Raw genomic sequence first — 14859 nt, forward strand, 5'->3', positions numbered from 1 at the left:
AAGATTTAATCGATAGGCAGCCACCATCACTATAACCAGTACCCTTCTAACACAGTTCAGTCACTGACTGTTGATGCTTAAAACACAAAGTTTTGAGGTTGGCTTGCTGTTTACGGAAACCAAGATACTCAGAGGTCGTATCTTTTCAGCACGCTCACCACCATCTGCCACACAATAACGTCAGTCAGTCCCGATACTATAATTCAATTAGTTACCTACCATTTGGGTAACAAAAATAACAAACCCAGTTGCGATTTTAAACTTTATAAGAATATTCACCCTGAGAACACAGAGGAAGTGTTTAAAAAAAATTCTGATATGTTTTCTCTTCATATATAGTTTTCTTCTTTTCTCTTCGTCTCCTCTTGGGTACCTGGGTTTGTATCTAGTATTTGACCTCACACTTGCTTTGTCAGTTGACCTGTTCATGCCACAGTCAGGTACTGGTGATAGAAAAGCCCAAAAAGGCTTGTAGAAAAGAGGCAAGCAGCAATCCACCAGGTGAGGAAAGACAGGAGTCCCCGGAACAGGAGAGGAGTGAAAATATTCTTTAGGCTTCCCAAAGCCATTGTAATTTGTACTACAGTTACTTTCACCTTTCCATCAGCAGGTGGAGACTCAGAATAAACTGAACTGGGAAGCAGACTGTTTTCTACTGGAGTGTCAGAATTCAATTCCGGGTAGATACCCCAAGAATAATTACCTGTTAAAAAGAAACGAGTAACAGATTTTTGTAGAAATAAATTCAAGTTCTATTATTTCTATCACTCTATAGATCATCTTATATGTATTTTTCACACACACACAAAAAAATTGTAGTCTTTATAACTTAATAAATACTAACTGTATTCATCTGCATGGCTTCCTGATCATACTAGTAAGCTATTAGGGTAGGATTCATCTTACCTTTTGACATCTTAACACCTACATGTGACGCAGTTGCCTTGGGACCCCTGTCAGTGCTGGGTATGATTCATCCCACCAGATGTAGATGTCTACTCCAGAATGGGATGAATCACAGCCTAACAAAGCCTATCTCTTTCCGTTGACATTTTGCAAAAAGAATGCCACAACTGCATGGCAGGCTGTGAAAGACATCCCTCACAAGAAAGAAAGAAAAAGAAAAAAAACAACCCACAACAACCCAGAGTGACATCAGATCTCCCAATAATGAAATGAACCCCGTATCTCACAATTTCCATTCAAAAAGCCTACTTAAGATTGAAAAGCTGAAAAAACATTAACAGATGCTCATACAGTTAAATCAACAATGCTTTATACAACTCACTTTTAAAATACCTTTTAAAAGACAAATATTTCAACAGAAGTAAACAGCTTAATTGGTTGTATTACACAGTTTCTCAGAAATAAACAAATTAGCAGATAATTGAAAGATGTCAAAAGCAGCAACAGAAGAGGACTGCTTAAAAGCCACACATCATTGTTTTAAATTGCAGGGAACTACAATGTATTTCTGTATTGCAAGTACCCATTCATTCTAGTTCTCTTTAGTAATCTGAAAATATAAGAGCCCTGTGTAGAACAGAACACATTTTTGTCGATCCAATTTTGCCTACCTAGTGTTTTCAAGAGCAGAGTTGTGTGAAGGAGCATTACCAATGGTGCAACATACTGCAGTGCAATTACACAAAGATAATAGAATACCCGAGCCACCTGGGAAAACAGAAGAGAGTAATTCATGAGTTCTGGCTGATCAAAGCAAACCTTTATGAACATGTCTACAAAAACCAAGCAATTTATTAAAAAAAAACCCAGTAGTTATGTATTTTAAGCAGTTTTAAAAGTTTTCTAGCACTTCTTGGCATGTGACATATTGTCTTCAAAAGACCTAATGAAGAAATCCCTCTAATGAACTCTAGTTTCAGGACATTTACAAATCTGAGAGGAAGTGCTGAAAGGAAATAACTAAAAGCATCAGTTCTGTTAAAACAAACAGAATCAATTTTGCTTCTGCAAACTGCACGTCATCATTCAAAGATTTCTATTTCAATATACCAGAATCAAAGCTAAATATATGTTTAATTTTTTAAGTCCCCAGTGATTTACAAACTAAATCCCATTTAAAAAATGAAGTAGTAGTCACAGTCCAAAGCCTCATAAAAAGGAAATGACAGTTTGGTTACTATTGCAGTCCCTTCTCAAAAGCAAAATATTTTTAAGATGTCTAGCTGTGAAACACCAGTATTTTAAAAACAATGACAAGATGTTTTTTCATTAGTAGTTGATCAATAACAGCATTTAAATGGTCTTTATTTCAGGTATACATTATGGTTCATTGAAATCCACTCAGATTTATCCCTCCCCCTGCTCCCAATCTGTTCCATCTTTCTCAAGATTGTTACATTACCTATTTTATATAAGCTATTGACCTAAAAGACTAGACCAAATAAAGAAGGAAAAAAGTCATAAAATCAATAGCAAGCAAGAAATGAAATAAAGCTGACTGGATTTTAGAAAAGAACAGAATACATGGTGGCAAAAAAGATGAAGGCAGACATGACATTTTTGGGAATACCTCTAAAACCTCAAAGGGCTTCGTGATCAGCAAGCATCAAAAAAACTAACATGAGAAGAAAAAGTAGTAAGACACTGACAGAAGAAAAAGCATGAGACAAAAAATATTGTAAGATAATTGATGGAATATGATAAAAATAACAAATTAAAAAGTAATGATCACTGTAGGATGACAGATAGAAAAGACTTTACTGGCAGAAGTTCCAGAAGAAAATAAAGCAGACATGGCTAGCAAAACAAGACAGGACTTCATTTAGTGGCTAGGGCCGCCTCAAAGAGGAGATATGGAGATACTGCATAAACTAATTTAGGAAACACAGCATAGAGAAGACATTATTGTTTTATAGGTAGGATGAAAGCTCCCAGAACTGAAATTATGCATTCACAGCAATCAGCACAGTTCTGTCCTAACCAGTTGCTGCTACCTGTATTTCCTAACCTGTTTTCTGAAGCAAACTGCTAGCCACTTTGTTTGTAAATAACTACTGCATAGTTCACTTATGACCTTCAGAATCTCAGTGAAGCCAAGGACAAGATTACAAGTAACAGTGACAATCCTAAGAGAGGAATCTTTGTCTTACGGCATACTTCAATATTCCTCCTGCAATGCACCCCAACTCCGCAAGATCATCAGGCAGCACTATCATGCAACACTGGAAATGTAAGTCTATTTTGCAGGCAACACAAAACACCATTTTACAACAAGCTTACGAATTTCTACCTCCTCAGTTTGTTGATGGTATGTTTTATTACTTTTCTTTTTAAATAAATAAATAATTTTTTCCTTTGCCACAGTAACAAGATGGGCAGACAGTTTTGTAACTAGGCTAGTGCACTTGAGAGTGGTCTGACAGAATTAAACATGTCTCATTTTATCCCAAAATATAACCACTTTATCTTAAATTTTGCCTCAATTTAAAAATCATAGTTGGGATTAGGTAACAGTATTTTACCCTCCTATCTAAATTCAACTTTTTTTTCCCCATGTTGTAGCTAGAGATCACCACTCACCCTCTGCACTCTGCAAGATCTATTCACGCTGAACAGAAACACATCATAATTGTAAAGAACAATTCATGAAAGGATCTTTTATAACAACTTCCAAATAACTTTAGACAAGCCATCTGCATAATATGGATGATACATCTCTGCATAATTAGGTTTACAGAATTTCTCTGTAATGGTGCTATTTTTATAGGAGATATACTTTAGGAAGCTTCATTCAGATTTCAGCTCTGGTGCCAAAGAAGACATAACAAACTGGAAAAAAAGCATTTGTACAGACAGACCACTCCAAATACCTAACCTCAGTGACACCATACTTACCATTTTCTGTAAATCAACCATACTTATTCTGCCAGCTTCCTTTTTCATCTGATCCACACTTTTCTGAGCTAAATTCAGATAGGCCTGTAAATGATGACGCATCATAGCCAACCGTAAAACACACAACAGGATTATAATCCACAACCTCATGGTGTCAAATGTATCTTCTGACATTCTGTGGATTAAAAAAAAAAGGGTAACGCTGTTTTCCAAAGGTCACCTACTGCTACAGTTATTTGTTTGTATCATCTGTAAAGAAATCTTGCAGCATATTGTCAAAAATACTTAACACACAATCTACAGTTATGAAGTTCATGTGCAAGTAATATTCACGTTTGCCCTCTGCTTCCCTCTCTACTGCTACTTCTTAGTAGCCCTATTGCAGCATTAGATCCAAATTAGTATCCATTTGCCTGTAAACACAAACAGCTCTTAAATGCTTAAATTCTGAGTAATGAAGACAGGACACTAAAAGACAAGCTCACTCAGATAATTACAGGTTTTGAGACACACAGTTCTAGATAGCGAGTGTGTACTTCAGTTGCCTTAGATACCCTGTTACAGCACAGCCCTCATTTTAAGATAAACTGAGGAACAAAATGGAAGCACAAAATATGTATATGTGCAATGTTCTATGTAATAGTTCAGTGGTCACAGAATCACCTTAGAATATCTTAGGCCTAGAAAGCAATAAAAGTGTCAGCCAATCATGTCTGTTTCAAGTCTATTTGAATACTGCTATTTTGAATTATCTAGACTAATAGTGACAATGGCAATCACCTATGCTATTTATACAGTATTTATTTCAGATACCACTCTTCCTGAAAATTCTTTCCTTTTTTACATTTTAAATATTTTAGCTATCAATTCCATATGCACTTCACCTAGACACAGATCTTAAGACAAATTGCTTAGGTCAGTTCTCATGCCAATGTATCTTGACTGCCTTCAGTGAAACCACTCCTTTCCTACACCAATATGTAAGATACAAGGTTCCAGAAGTTGGCAGTGAGGTGGTATTCCACCCCTAGGAAGAACAACCCATCACTGCCAAGGAGATGCCAGAAGGTAGCAGCTTTTTGGGAACGACCACCTTACCATTCAACACTGCGACTAATTCTCGTTCTTCCAAAATAACAGAAGCTCTTCTGCAACTTCCACAATACCTTTGACAGCAGATGCTATTAAATTTTAAGTCTTTCACGTTTCTATGACTTTCACAGGGCACTACTTAGACTTATGGTTTTGTTCTCAATACCCCAGAAAGAATTTTTAAAGGGATTCTTACAAAGGGACGCTCTCTTTGCCCAAAGGTGGGTTCATAATGTAGTCCTTAGTGATTGGTTTCACCCACAGTAGAACCGTAAATAAAGGTGCCAAGAAGTTTATATGTAGCAATGTTCTGAAAGAAGAAAAAAAAAGGGGAGAAGTTATTAAATACAAACAATTACCATACTGTTGAAACTGGTGGTACAGATTCAAAAGGAGAAATCCAAATTTTAAAATAGTTGGAAGAAAGGTAAAGAAGAAAATTATTTCCCTATTTTATAGGTATGACTCGCGTTTCAACAAATCAGTAATATTACATACTGTGAAATCACACTCTTTGTGGCTTAAAAAAATGTTCTTAGAATATCTGAAACCTTGATTTATTCCAAGCAATCTAACCAAAGGAGCTACCTGCATTATGCCACACTATAGCAAAAGACAGTTGTTGAAAATTTCCATACGATGGCATAACACCAAATTGCACTAGCTATTACAGTTTTAACCTAGAGAGTCAGCATCTCAGATGGATAATTATGGGAAATATGCTGCTATACTACTATTTTTTTGCTTTATTAAAAAAGTACTCAGATTAACTTCCATTATCTATACAGACCAGGGGAAGCAGTTCTGAGAGGTCAGATTTCCCAGTTTAATGAAGATTTCTACTTACATACCTTGACTAAATGAAACTTGGTACTTACATTCAATTAAAGATACTCGGACAAAAAAAAAAAAGCCAGCACAGCTATTCCATTTTAAAAGCATTGTACGAAACTGCACAGTTAATGTAGAGGTAGTACCCTTTTGTACAGCAGAATTTAAAAAGAGGAGATAGTTTTCTGGATTTTTTTTTTTCCCTGAAATTAATATCCTTCTTCATTTCTGAACCCCATATCCAAATCATTTTTCATCACTAAATTGAAATGAAAACAGTTGAAAAGTTCAGTGCTGCAGATCTGGTGGTTTTGCTAGTGCAATGCTTCCTCACTAACAGAACCAGCTTGTCTACACTTCCACCTCCAACCAGAGTCTTCTACACTCCAGAAAAAACGAGGTAATCAAGTTATTCTGAAGAACACAAGACCTTACTGATTTCAAAATATCAAGCTTCCTAAAACCATTAAAATGTCTGCATGTTTCAGAAGGTGTCATCACACACACGCTTAAATCATTGGTTTCAGATGAAGAAATAAGCACTGCTAGTTATTCAGCGTTGCTAGGGAACACGACAGCATCAAGGAACAGTCCAAAGAATTTTAGTAACTTGTGAAAGCATTTTACCTGAGATTCTACTTATTTAAGACATCCTACTGAGTTAATGGACTGGAACGTGCCAAAGGGTGGCAAGAATCCCTTTCTGTTTATTTGAGTACAGGGAGAAAGGTTGAAAGACTCTTGAAGCAGGCTCTGGAAAATGAGGGACTGTTTATGAAAATGGTACAAATTGATTAAGAAGACTCCAAAATATATGCAGGGAAGGATACTGCTGCTAAAGAAAAAAAAAAAAATCAAATCAGCTATCATTAATCATTTTGAACATATTAGTGAAGTGGTAGTTAATCATTAACCTTTACTTTTTTTTTTTTTCTGGTCAGTATTCCCTGTAAGTTAAGTCTCCCATTCTGTAATGGAATGGGAAAAGGAGCTTGTCCCCTTTATTTTTTTTCTTGTTTTTTTTTTGTTTTTGGGAGGGGGGTTTTTGTTGTTTTTGGGGGGAGCTTGGGGGCTGGTGGTTTTTTTGGGCAGCTTTGGGGATCTGGGGGGGGTTTGTTTTGGTTTTGTTTCCCCCTGCCCCCCAAAAGTAGACCATGTATTTGACTGCAGAGAAAGGCATTGTTTTCCTGCACCCAAATTAGAGAGCTTTGTATCAGTGACAAATCATCCTCACTTACTACTCCCCTTTAGTCACTGACAAACAACTGCAAACAGTCAATAATGATCTACTCACTCATAAAAAACACATCACTAAGGCCAAATACCATCTCTTCAGGCCAATTAGACCCTATCACTTGACAATGATTCTTTGTTTATAATTGCATTACCTAATTACACTGATATCTGACCAAGTTTTAATCCATTTAATGTAATTTTTATATTGTTCCAGTTGAATAGTCGAAGTATTGGTAGACTTTTGAAAGCAAATTGCTTGGTGTTGCACAGTTATCAACTAGTTCCAATACCCTCTAAACATTAAGTTAGAGAAGATTTATTTTTCACAACCTCATTCTAGTGGATATTAATTACCCTTTTAGTTCTTGATTAATAAATTTCTGTTTCAGAGATTTTATATTTCTGCCTAGGATCTCACATCCACAGATCAAGGAAGATGTTGGAAAATTAGAGGATACTTACAGATAAGGCACAAGAAATTTTAAAATATTGAGAACCATAAAAATTAAAAACTAAGCAGTTTACTTCATTTAGCTGAAAAGAACAGATTAGGAAGTGACTCAGTCACAGTCTGCACATAGAAACTTAACAGCAGATACAGCAAGCCAATAGCTTGCAGCTGTATCTGGATGCATTCAACTATGATGAGTGCAAGCGTAACACAGAGTACTTGGTTATAAATTTACCAAGAGTGAAGGACCCACTTTAAACACAGATTAATTTTTTAGCTGGGCATTTCTGGGGGAAAAGAAAAAAAAAATGCAGCTTGAACATAAATAATTTTCGTATCAGAAAATAAAACGGTTCTCTTAGGAAAGTGACCAGACTAAATGATGGCAATGGCCTGTGCTGTCATTAACATGTATTAAACATCAAAGGTCAAGATCTATGAAAGGCATTTGGAGTTGCTCCCTCAACCAGAGAACGCTGAAGAGAAATAGTTAAATCGGAGAAGACATATTACTACCAAAGTCAAGAACAGCTGAAAATGAAAATATTCCTTTAAACTGGTATTAACTTCTGACCCCTATTAAATATTCTGGGTCATCTTTTCTTTGTAACTTACCCTAATTTATTAAAGGCATGATGCCCACCTGGAAGTGGGGGTGGTGAGTGGGGGGAAAAAAAAAGTCATGGTTGCACCTCTACATCCTGAAAGTTATCTTAACTTCCAAAAAAGATATGATGGGGGAAAGGAAGCGGTAAGCAGAAACATTCATGGAGGAGCTCTTGCAGGAGGAAAGGAAAGCTCCTTTAATTGGGACTCTAATTACAAGGCAAAGAATGTAACAGGCTGGCAGAGCACAGGTTGAGCAGACAGAGGCAGGTGACAAGTCTGCTCAAGGTATGAAAAGCAGGCAGCAACAGAAGTCTTAGTCACTACCTTCTTACTGGAATAGTTTGCTTTGTTTATTTTCAGACATTAAAGATTTAAGACTGAGTAGCATATACCTATGTGCATATATTTTCTCTTACTGTGTTATTTTTTCTGTTGCTAAATTCAGAGCATCCAGATGCATTTGAGCCAGTCGCAAGCCAGGGAATGTCAAAAAAGCACCAATAAGTGAACACAGAACAGCCAGGAACAATTTGAAGGTTAGTTTAGACACAGGACCCCTAAAAGAAAAGAAAGGAAATAAGCATTTTCTTGGGGAGGAAGTTGGGGGGGTGGGGTATCAGAGACTACTTTCAACTCAACAGTATCTAACACGTAATAAAAAAGCAAACAGTATTCTATAGTTTTACTCTGGAATACTAGCATTATTACAAACCAATAAGGAGCTGAAATAAAAAAAACCAAGTCACCTATTTATTTCCTAGAAAAACAGAAAACCTAAGCTACTGCCTATAAGACGTTAAGCATGTTAGTAGAAAAGAACAAAAAAAGAGTAATTTTATATTGTAATTAACAACAAATTATATAACAGAAATAGCTAATAGAATGAATTTAATGATTATGTTTTTAAGAGAGGAACAGATGCATCACAAGTTTAACTGGTCAAACACAAAATGGATATTTAAGTTATACTACTTACATTCTACCTTTATCCATTAAAAAGCTCTATCAAACTTATTACTGCAGTTTTTCACAGATTTATCTAAAACATACATGTGGCCAATTAACGTGTCTCTTTCAAGTGATTAATATAATTTGTTTTAATGAACTATGGACTATGTAAAAAAATTACAGAAAAAAATATCCAGGATCAACTGAATTACGGAATTAACAAACACTGGATTACACAAAGAAAAAAGAAGTGACATGTAACTAACACAGATTAAAGAGGAACAAAAACAAATCTAGTGATCCACATGAGTTTCAGATTCTTTCTTGATCTACAACCTGTGAACTACCAAAAGACACCATCATCAACTCAACTGCTGCTGTAAACAGCCAAAGCACTGCAAAATTTCAAAAATAAGCAAACACTTAACAGGAAAATTAATATAAAGTTAGTAAACTTGCAATAGCTTAGGAAAAGCAGAGTGAAGAAAGGCTAAGAAATACATGGGATTCAGTTAAGGGTTTCCCATGAGTTTATTCATAAATGACACACTAATCAAGTCTGAGGAAATTTCTGTTCCTCAAAAATAAAGATTCCATAGCTTCTGCACGATACTTGAGAACTTTCAAGCACGAAATTCAAAGCTGCGGTCCCACAGTGACGACATACCCCATAAACGCATTTTAGACCATGTGTAGAAGGAAAGAATTGTAACAGAAATCCATTTTACAATATACAAAGGCTGTCTACGACAGCGACTGACTATTTATGTAACATCACAAGCTACGGCATGTTCCTTTGACAGCCTATACAAAACTTGGATGTCCTGTAGCAAGCAGATGTTTTTGCACAATAGGAAAACACTATTACAAACAGTCCTGAAAACAGGACTGAATGCCAAAATTTACTCCTCACGCCAACTTTATCACAAGCTCCATCTGTAGCTTTTGCACACTCATCCTCTTGCATACCACAGGAATGCAAAAAATACCTATCGTCTGTTTTAAGCAATCCTTGCAAAGCTGATGGGAATTACCATGAAAAAAATGTTTATAGTTTTGAACTGTATTTTATGGACTACAACCAAGATGTCAAGGTAGAAACTATCTCCAAATTAAAAAGAGAAAACACAAATGCAACTTAAGTTACTTGTGAGTACTGATGAATTATTTTCATTAACCCACCTTTTCACATCATTATAGAGATAATAAGCATGTACGAGAGCAAAACATGCAGGACAGATGCTTGCTAAGAAAATCCAAGTGGTTCATTTATAAATGCACACATAGGACACATAAATGTATTTCCAGAAACTTACTGGGATTCCAAACCCTGCTTTTCAAGAAACTGCATAGCACTTTCTGAGAAATTCGAGAATCCTGCAGAGACACATACATTATATGTATTTTATTACAGTACAAAAGCAGAATCCCTTTTTTGAAATAAAATGCCAGGTCATCTTTTAAACAAATCTTCATATGTCTAGCATAGCTCTTTCATGTGCTAATTGATATGCCGTAATGCAATAAAACTTGATTATTAACATTTCTGATATTTGTACACTTCAAGAACATGAATAAAATTAACGTTAATTTTTACAAACATAAGTATTTCTTTTTTTTTTTTCCAGTAAAGAAGCTTCACTTTACTATGAAAGGCAAAATGGGTTAAATGTAAAACTGGAAGGCAAATATAATTAACAAAACAAACAACCTAGGCAAAGATTACACTATTTAAAAGAAAGCAGGGAAAATATACAGGATATCCTTCAGAATTTGCATTCCAAAGCAAAGTGTCTTAGAAGTATATGACATATAGAGTTCATTTTAACACAGATATTCTCAAAAACACCTAAAAGACTGGAAATAAATTTTTCAGGTCATGCAATCACTAGAGCTGTTGCAAACACTAAAGAAAGGAGTTACCTGATTCCAGTCCAAACTCTAGATAGTTTTCTGTCACAATGAGAATTGCCATTGCTTTCACGAAGAAGAAAAAACCAAAGGTAACACAGACTGATCTTTCACCTCCATCCTCTACTTTGAAATAATGGGTAGTCAACGAAAACAGTACCTTACTATACAAGAAAAAGGTCAAGGAAAATTAAGTTTGCAAAATAACTATATTTAAGAATTATAAAGCTGTATTTTGGTCATCTACACTAGGGCTGTTATACGACGCACAATTTTGTAAGAAAAGTAATGTGTTCAGCCAATTTCAGGTTAAAATTACAGAACACTGTAAAGCACAATAATCACATAATGGGTAGCCAGGAATATACTACTCTGGAGTATAGTTTTGATTAGTCTTACTTATAGTCAATTGCAGAAATATTCACTATCAACCTAGGAGAATTAAACCATGGTTTAAATGTAACTGATTACATAATCATAAGTTACATCAAACAAAAAACAAGACAATTGCATCTTCAATGCAAAATATCAAGCTAAAAGAAAAATATTCCATCAAACTACATAACTCCAGGTTTAATATATCTTAATTTCAAAATCCAAAATATTACTTTTGAATGCAACAACTGTGATGGCAGGGAAGTGAATAAACACATTTTTAACCACAGAGGAGCTATATGTGTTCTTCCTGGATGCACAAGCCTAAGGTATACATACAAACAGCAAGAACAGGATGCTCCAACAAGCACTTCTATCAATAATGGGACAAAATTTCTCAACTATGAGAATTTCTGCTCACAGGGACTGTAGACCTGCCTTACAAGAAACTGTGACAAATGGCATGGGACTGTTGTTTAGATTATTAAATGACTGTTTACTAAACAGAAAACATATGAAAAGATGAAACATATTTCTTTACTGTCACATGCACGTGTTTGAGATTTCTCAGCTATCAAAGATAGTAAAACAACAGCACGTTTAGCACTATCTAGGAAAGAAAAATCTATCCCATGCTCATCTTGGGAAAAAAAAAAAAAACAACCTTAAAAAACCCTATGTAGTCTGGTATGATATATTAAGTCCTTTCATGTAACCCCAGTGCCACAAATACGAACATCTAAGACATCACCTGCTCTGTTATCAAGCTGCTTTTAAAATGTTTATTGAGTATTCTCCTTTTTAACACATTTCTAAACATAATTAGCTCCAAAGTTAAACAGTAGATTAGGATAAATTTTTCATTATATACTGTCAACTCAAATGGCAGGCAATATCCACTCCATATTTAAATAAAGTACTTGGGGATCACTCCAGACATTACCTGCTTTGAAAAACCGAAGAGAAAAAGGAAAAAGAAGATTTTAAGTGTAAACTGCACCCTTTTTTCCCCACTATGCAATAACATATTCATTCATATTTGCACTTTTTTTACTACTGGAAGTATTTTAAGATGTAGATTACATGAAAACATGTTTTAGAGTATCTATTCAGTAAAACACTTGAACAGTCTTCAGTTACTCTCTCAAGAAACTATACGACTATGCAGTATCACACTTTATACACATTGCTGTATTTCATGTATATGCAGAGAGGTATTCATATGCACGCAATAAAGCAGCCTAAGCACAGCATCTAATAACTCTAAGTTCACAGTAATCAACTTAAGCTCCCTTCATACTTCACAGAAAGAACTGATATATCTAATGGAAGACTCACCTCATCCTAAAAAGAGGTACATAATAGTTCATATAAGCTGTGTTCTGGAAAGCTCTGTATCTCTAATAATACATTATTAAACCAAGTGTCATTTTACAACTAGGGACATTGATCACAAATTGAAAACACATTAATTTCAAATCTTGAAGTTATACAAAGGACTTCGTAACAGTTTGTGATCAATAGTCCAACCCTATAAACAGATTTACCCCCTAGGTACTTCATGTTTTCAACTATGGATTGTGCCTAAAGGACGTGGAAAATGCAACCAGGAAAAAGAAAGCATACTGACAGTAAATTCCAATTATAGTGCAGATTCAGAACCCAATATATAAATTAATGATTATGCAAACTGTATGTGACTGAAACCCTCTGTTAGTTGAATAATCACCACTGCTACCTACTTTAGGGATGGAGAAAATCGAAGCATTATGGCTCGCTTCATCACTTCCTTTCACTGCTTGACGTACGTTTCAGGACCTGCTGAAGAAATAATTTGGGAGTATACAGTCCCCACCCTACCTTTTATTGCTTTTATTTTTGGTCACAAAAGGTGAAATGCCTGTAGAATTTACGGTATACACTTTTTACAAAATTAATTTTATCTTTTAAATTGCTGCAATTATGGAATTTTTGAATGATATAATCCACTGGTATTTATGCACATGGTTGAATAGAAAAAGATCCATCTTCTGTTTCTATTAAAATACACAGAACTTTTGGATCCACAACTGCAAATCAAATAAACTCCTCTATATTATTAGAAAAAATTAGTTTAAGCCTTAGAGGTTATTTTAAGATATTTGATGACTGCCTTTCCCTAGATCAACCTTCAGTCAAGTTAAGAAAAGACTGTCGCTTTCCTTTGCTATGCCATCAATATGTTTTCCAAAAGTAGCCAGTGAAATTTACTAACCTACCAATAAAATCAGGTTACTTAAACCTTTTTCAGATAACAGACAGCTTCCCAGCTGAGAAATACCTTACTCTTGCTATACCACATTAATTTCCCTAAATACCTTGCCCTTGCAACAGAAACGATTGCATACAACACTGTTTAAAGGCTTACAGACAAAAAGTTAAGTAATCTGACTTATTCAGTTGTTCTCAATGATGAATTTTAAATAGCTGTGTAAGTACAGTAACATAAATTAGGCACACGCTACTATTAAGATGGATCATCTCTCAGTGTTGTCCATTTTACTCTATCCTTATGCACACTCTTCCTCCCACCAATAAAGCATTTTGTTATTTGACAAAACCAATCCTTTGCAAGTAAGCTGGCTGCAACTGCTACATTTAAAATTGTGATCAATAATTCAGTTTGCTAATTTTGAATATTTGTTCTGACAGAAGCCACCTTTCCAAATTTCAAAATAATAGAAATCATCAATCTGTCAATAGTTACTATCTGCAACAAACTGTAAATAAAGATTAATTAAAAAAATAGTAATTCAAACATTGTGGCCTACACCACAATGTTTTTGAAAACATTAACATTACTTTTTGCAAGAAACATTGCAAAACTCATTTTTAATCCAAAATACACAATCAGCAGGTCATGACCAATAATCTGTCTTAAAAAAACCCTCAACATCTTTGTTTTGCAAGATCTTTTGTTACTCCTCTTCAAGTACTGGAAACTGTTCAGTGAGTGCTGGCTACCGGCATGAAAGGTGATCAATCAACACAGTATCCTGCAGCCTTTCAAAAATATTAAACACTGAGCAGGTGGTACGGCAGGTCTTCTAAATGCTGCCTCCAAGAAACATCTTTGAGTCTTCATGAAACTATCTAGCCATTTAAAGATTTATTTTTCTGTTCTGCTAAAAATAAGAGAGTTCCCTGTCCTGGAACTATTTGCCCACACTACCAACTGCGAGGCTGGTATTGTTCACACTGCAGTCCAGCAGAACGAGGGAGACACGCAGACATTCCTGCCCTAGCCTTACAGTGGGTAAGCCCAGATTGAGCTGCCACTTGAGCATCTACCCAGTCTGGCAGGGGAATCTGGCATCTTTCACTGAGGTACCTGCTAATGCAGCTGCACAAACATTTCAGCACATGAAAGTGCGGCCAGCAGGTCGAAGGAGGTGATTCTGCCCCTCTACTCTGCTCTGGGAAGACCCCACCTGCAGCGCTGCGTCCAGCTCTGCAGCCCTCAGCATAAGACAGACAGGGACCTGTTGGAGTGGGTCCAGAAGAGG

At 35.6% G+C, this 14859-nt stretch overlaps 1 protein-coding gene across 2 annotated transcripts in view; it reads right to left on the reverse strand.

Annotated features, from left to right (window-relative positions):
- Positions 1 to 248: 248 nt before the first annotated feature.
- The window catches only part of TMEM161B (transmembrane protein 161B), a 43659-nt gene continuing 29048 nt past the window's right edge, over positions 249 to 14859 (reverse strand). Inside the window, exons 6-12 of one of the 2 annotated variants that reach the window (XM_076362398.1) lie at positions 10952 to 11103; positions 10345 to 10405; positions 8497 to 8637; positions 5150 to 5263; positions 3862 to 4036; positions 1578 to 1674; positions 249 to 703 (exon numbers count right to left, since the gene is read on the reverse strand). In XM_076362398.1, coding sequence (XP_076218513.1) covers positions 426 to 703; positions 1578 to 1674; positions 3862 to 4036; positions 5150 to 5263; positions 8497 to 8637; positions 10345 to 10405; positions 10952 to 11103 — 1018 coding nt within the window. In that variant the 3' untranslated portion in view covers positions 249 to 425. The remainder of the gene's footprint in view (positions 704 to 1577; positions 1675 to 3861; positions 4037 to 5149; positions 5264 to 8496; positions 8638 to 10344; positions 10406 to 10951; positions 11104 to 14859) is intronic. The other variant, XM_076362399.1, reaches the window with a different exon arrangement.

Source organism: Aptenodytes patagonicus, chromosome Z, assembly GCF_965638725.1.
Source record: "Aptenodytes patagonicus chromosome Z, bAptPat1.pri.cur, whole genome shotgun sequence".
In the NCBI taxonomy this organism is placed as follows: Eukaryota; Metazoa; Chordata; class Aves; order Sphenisciformes; family Spheniscidae; genus Aptenodytes; species Aptenodytes patagonicus.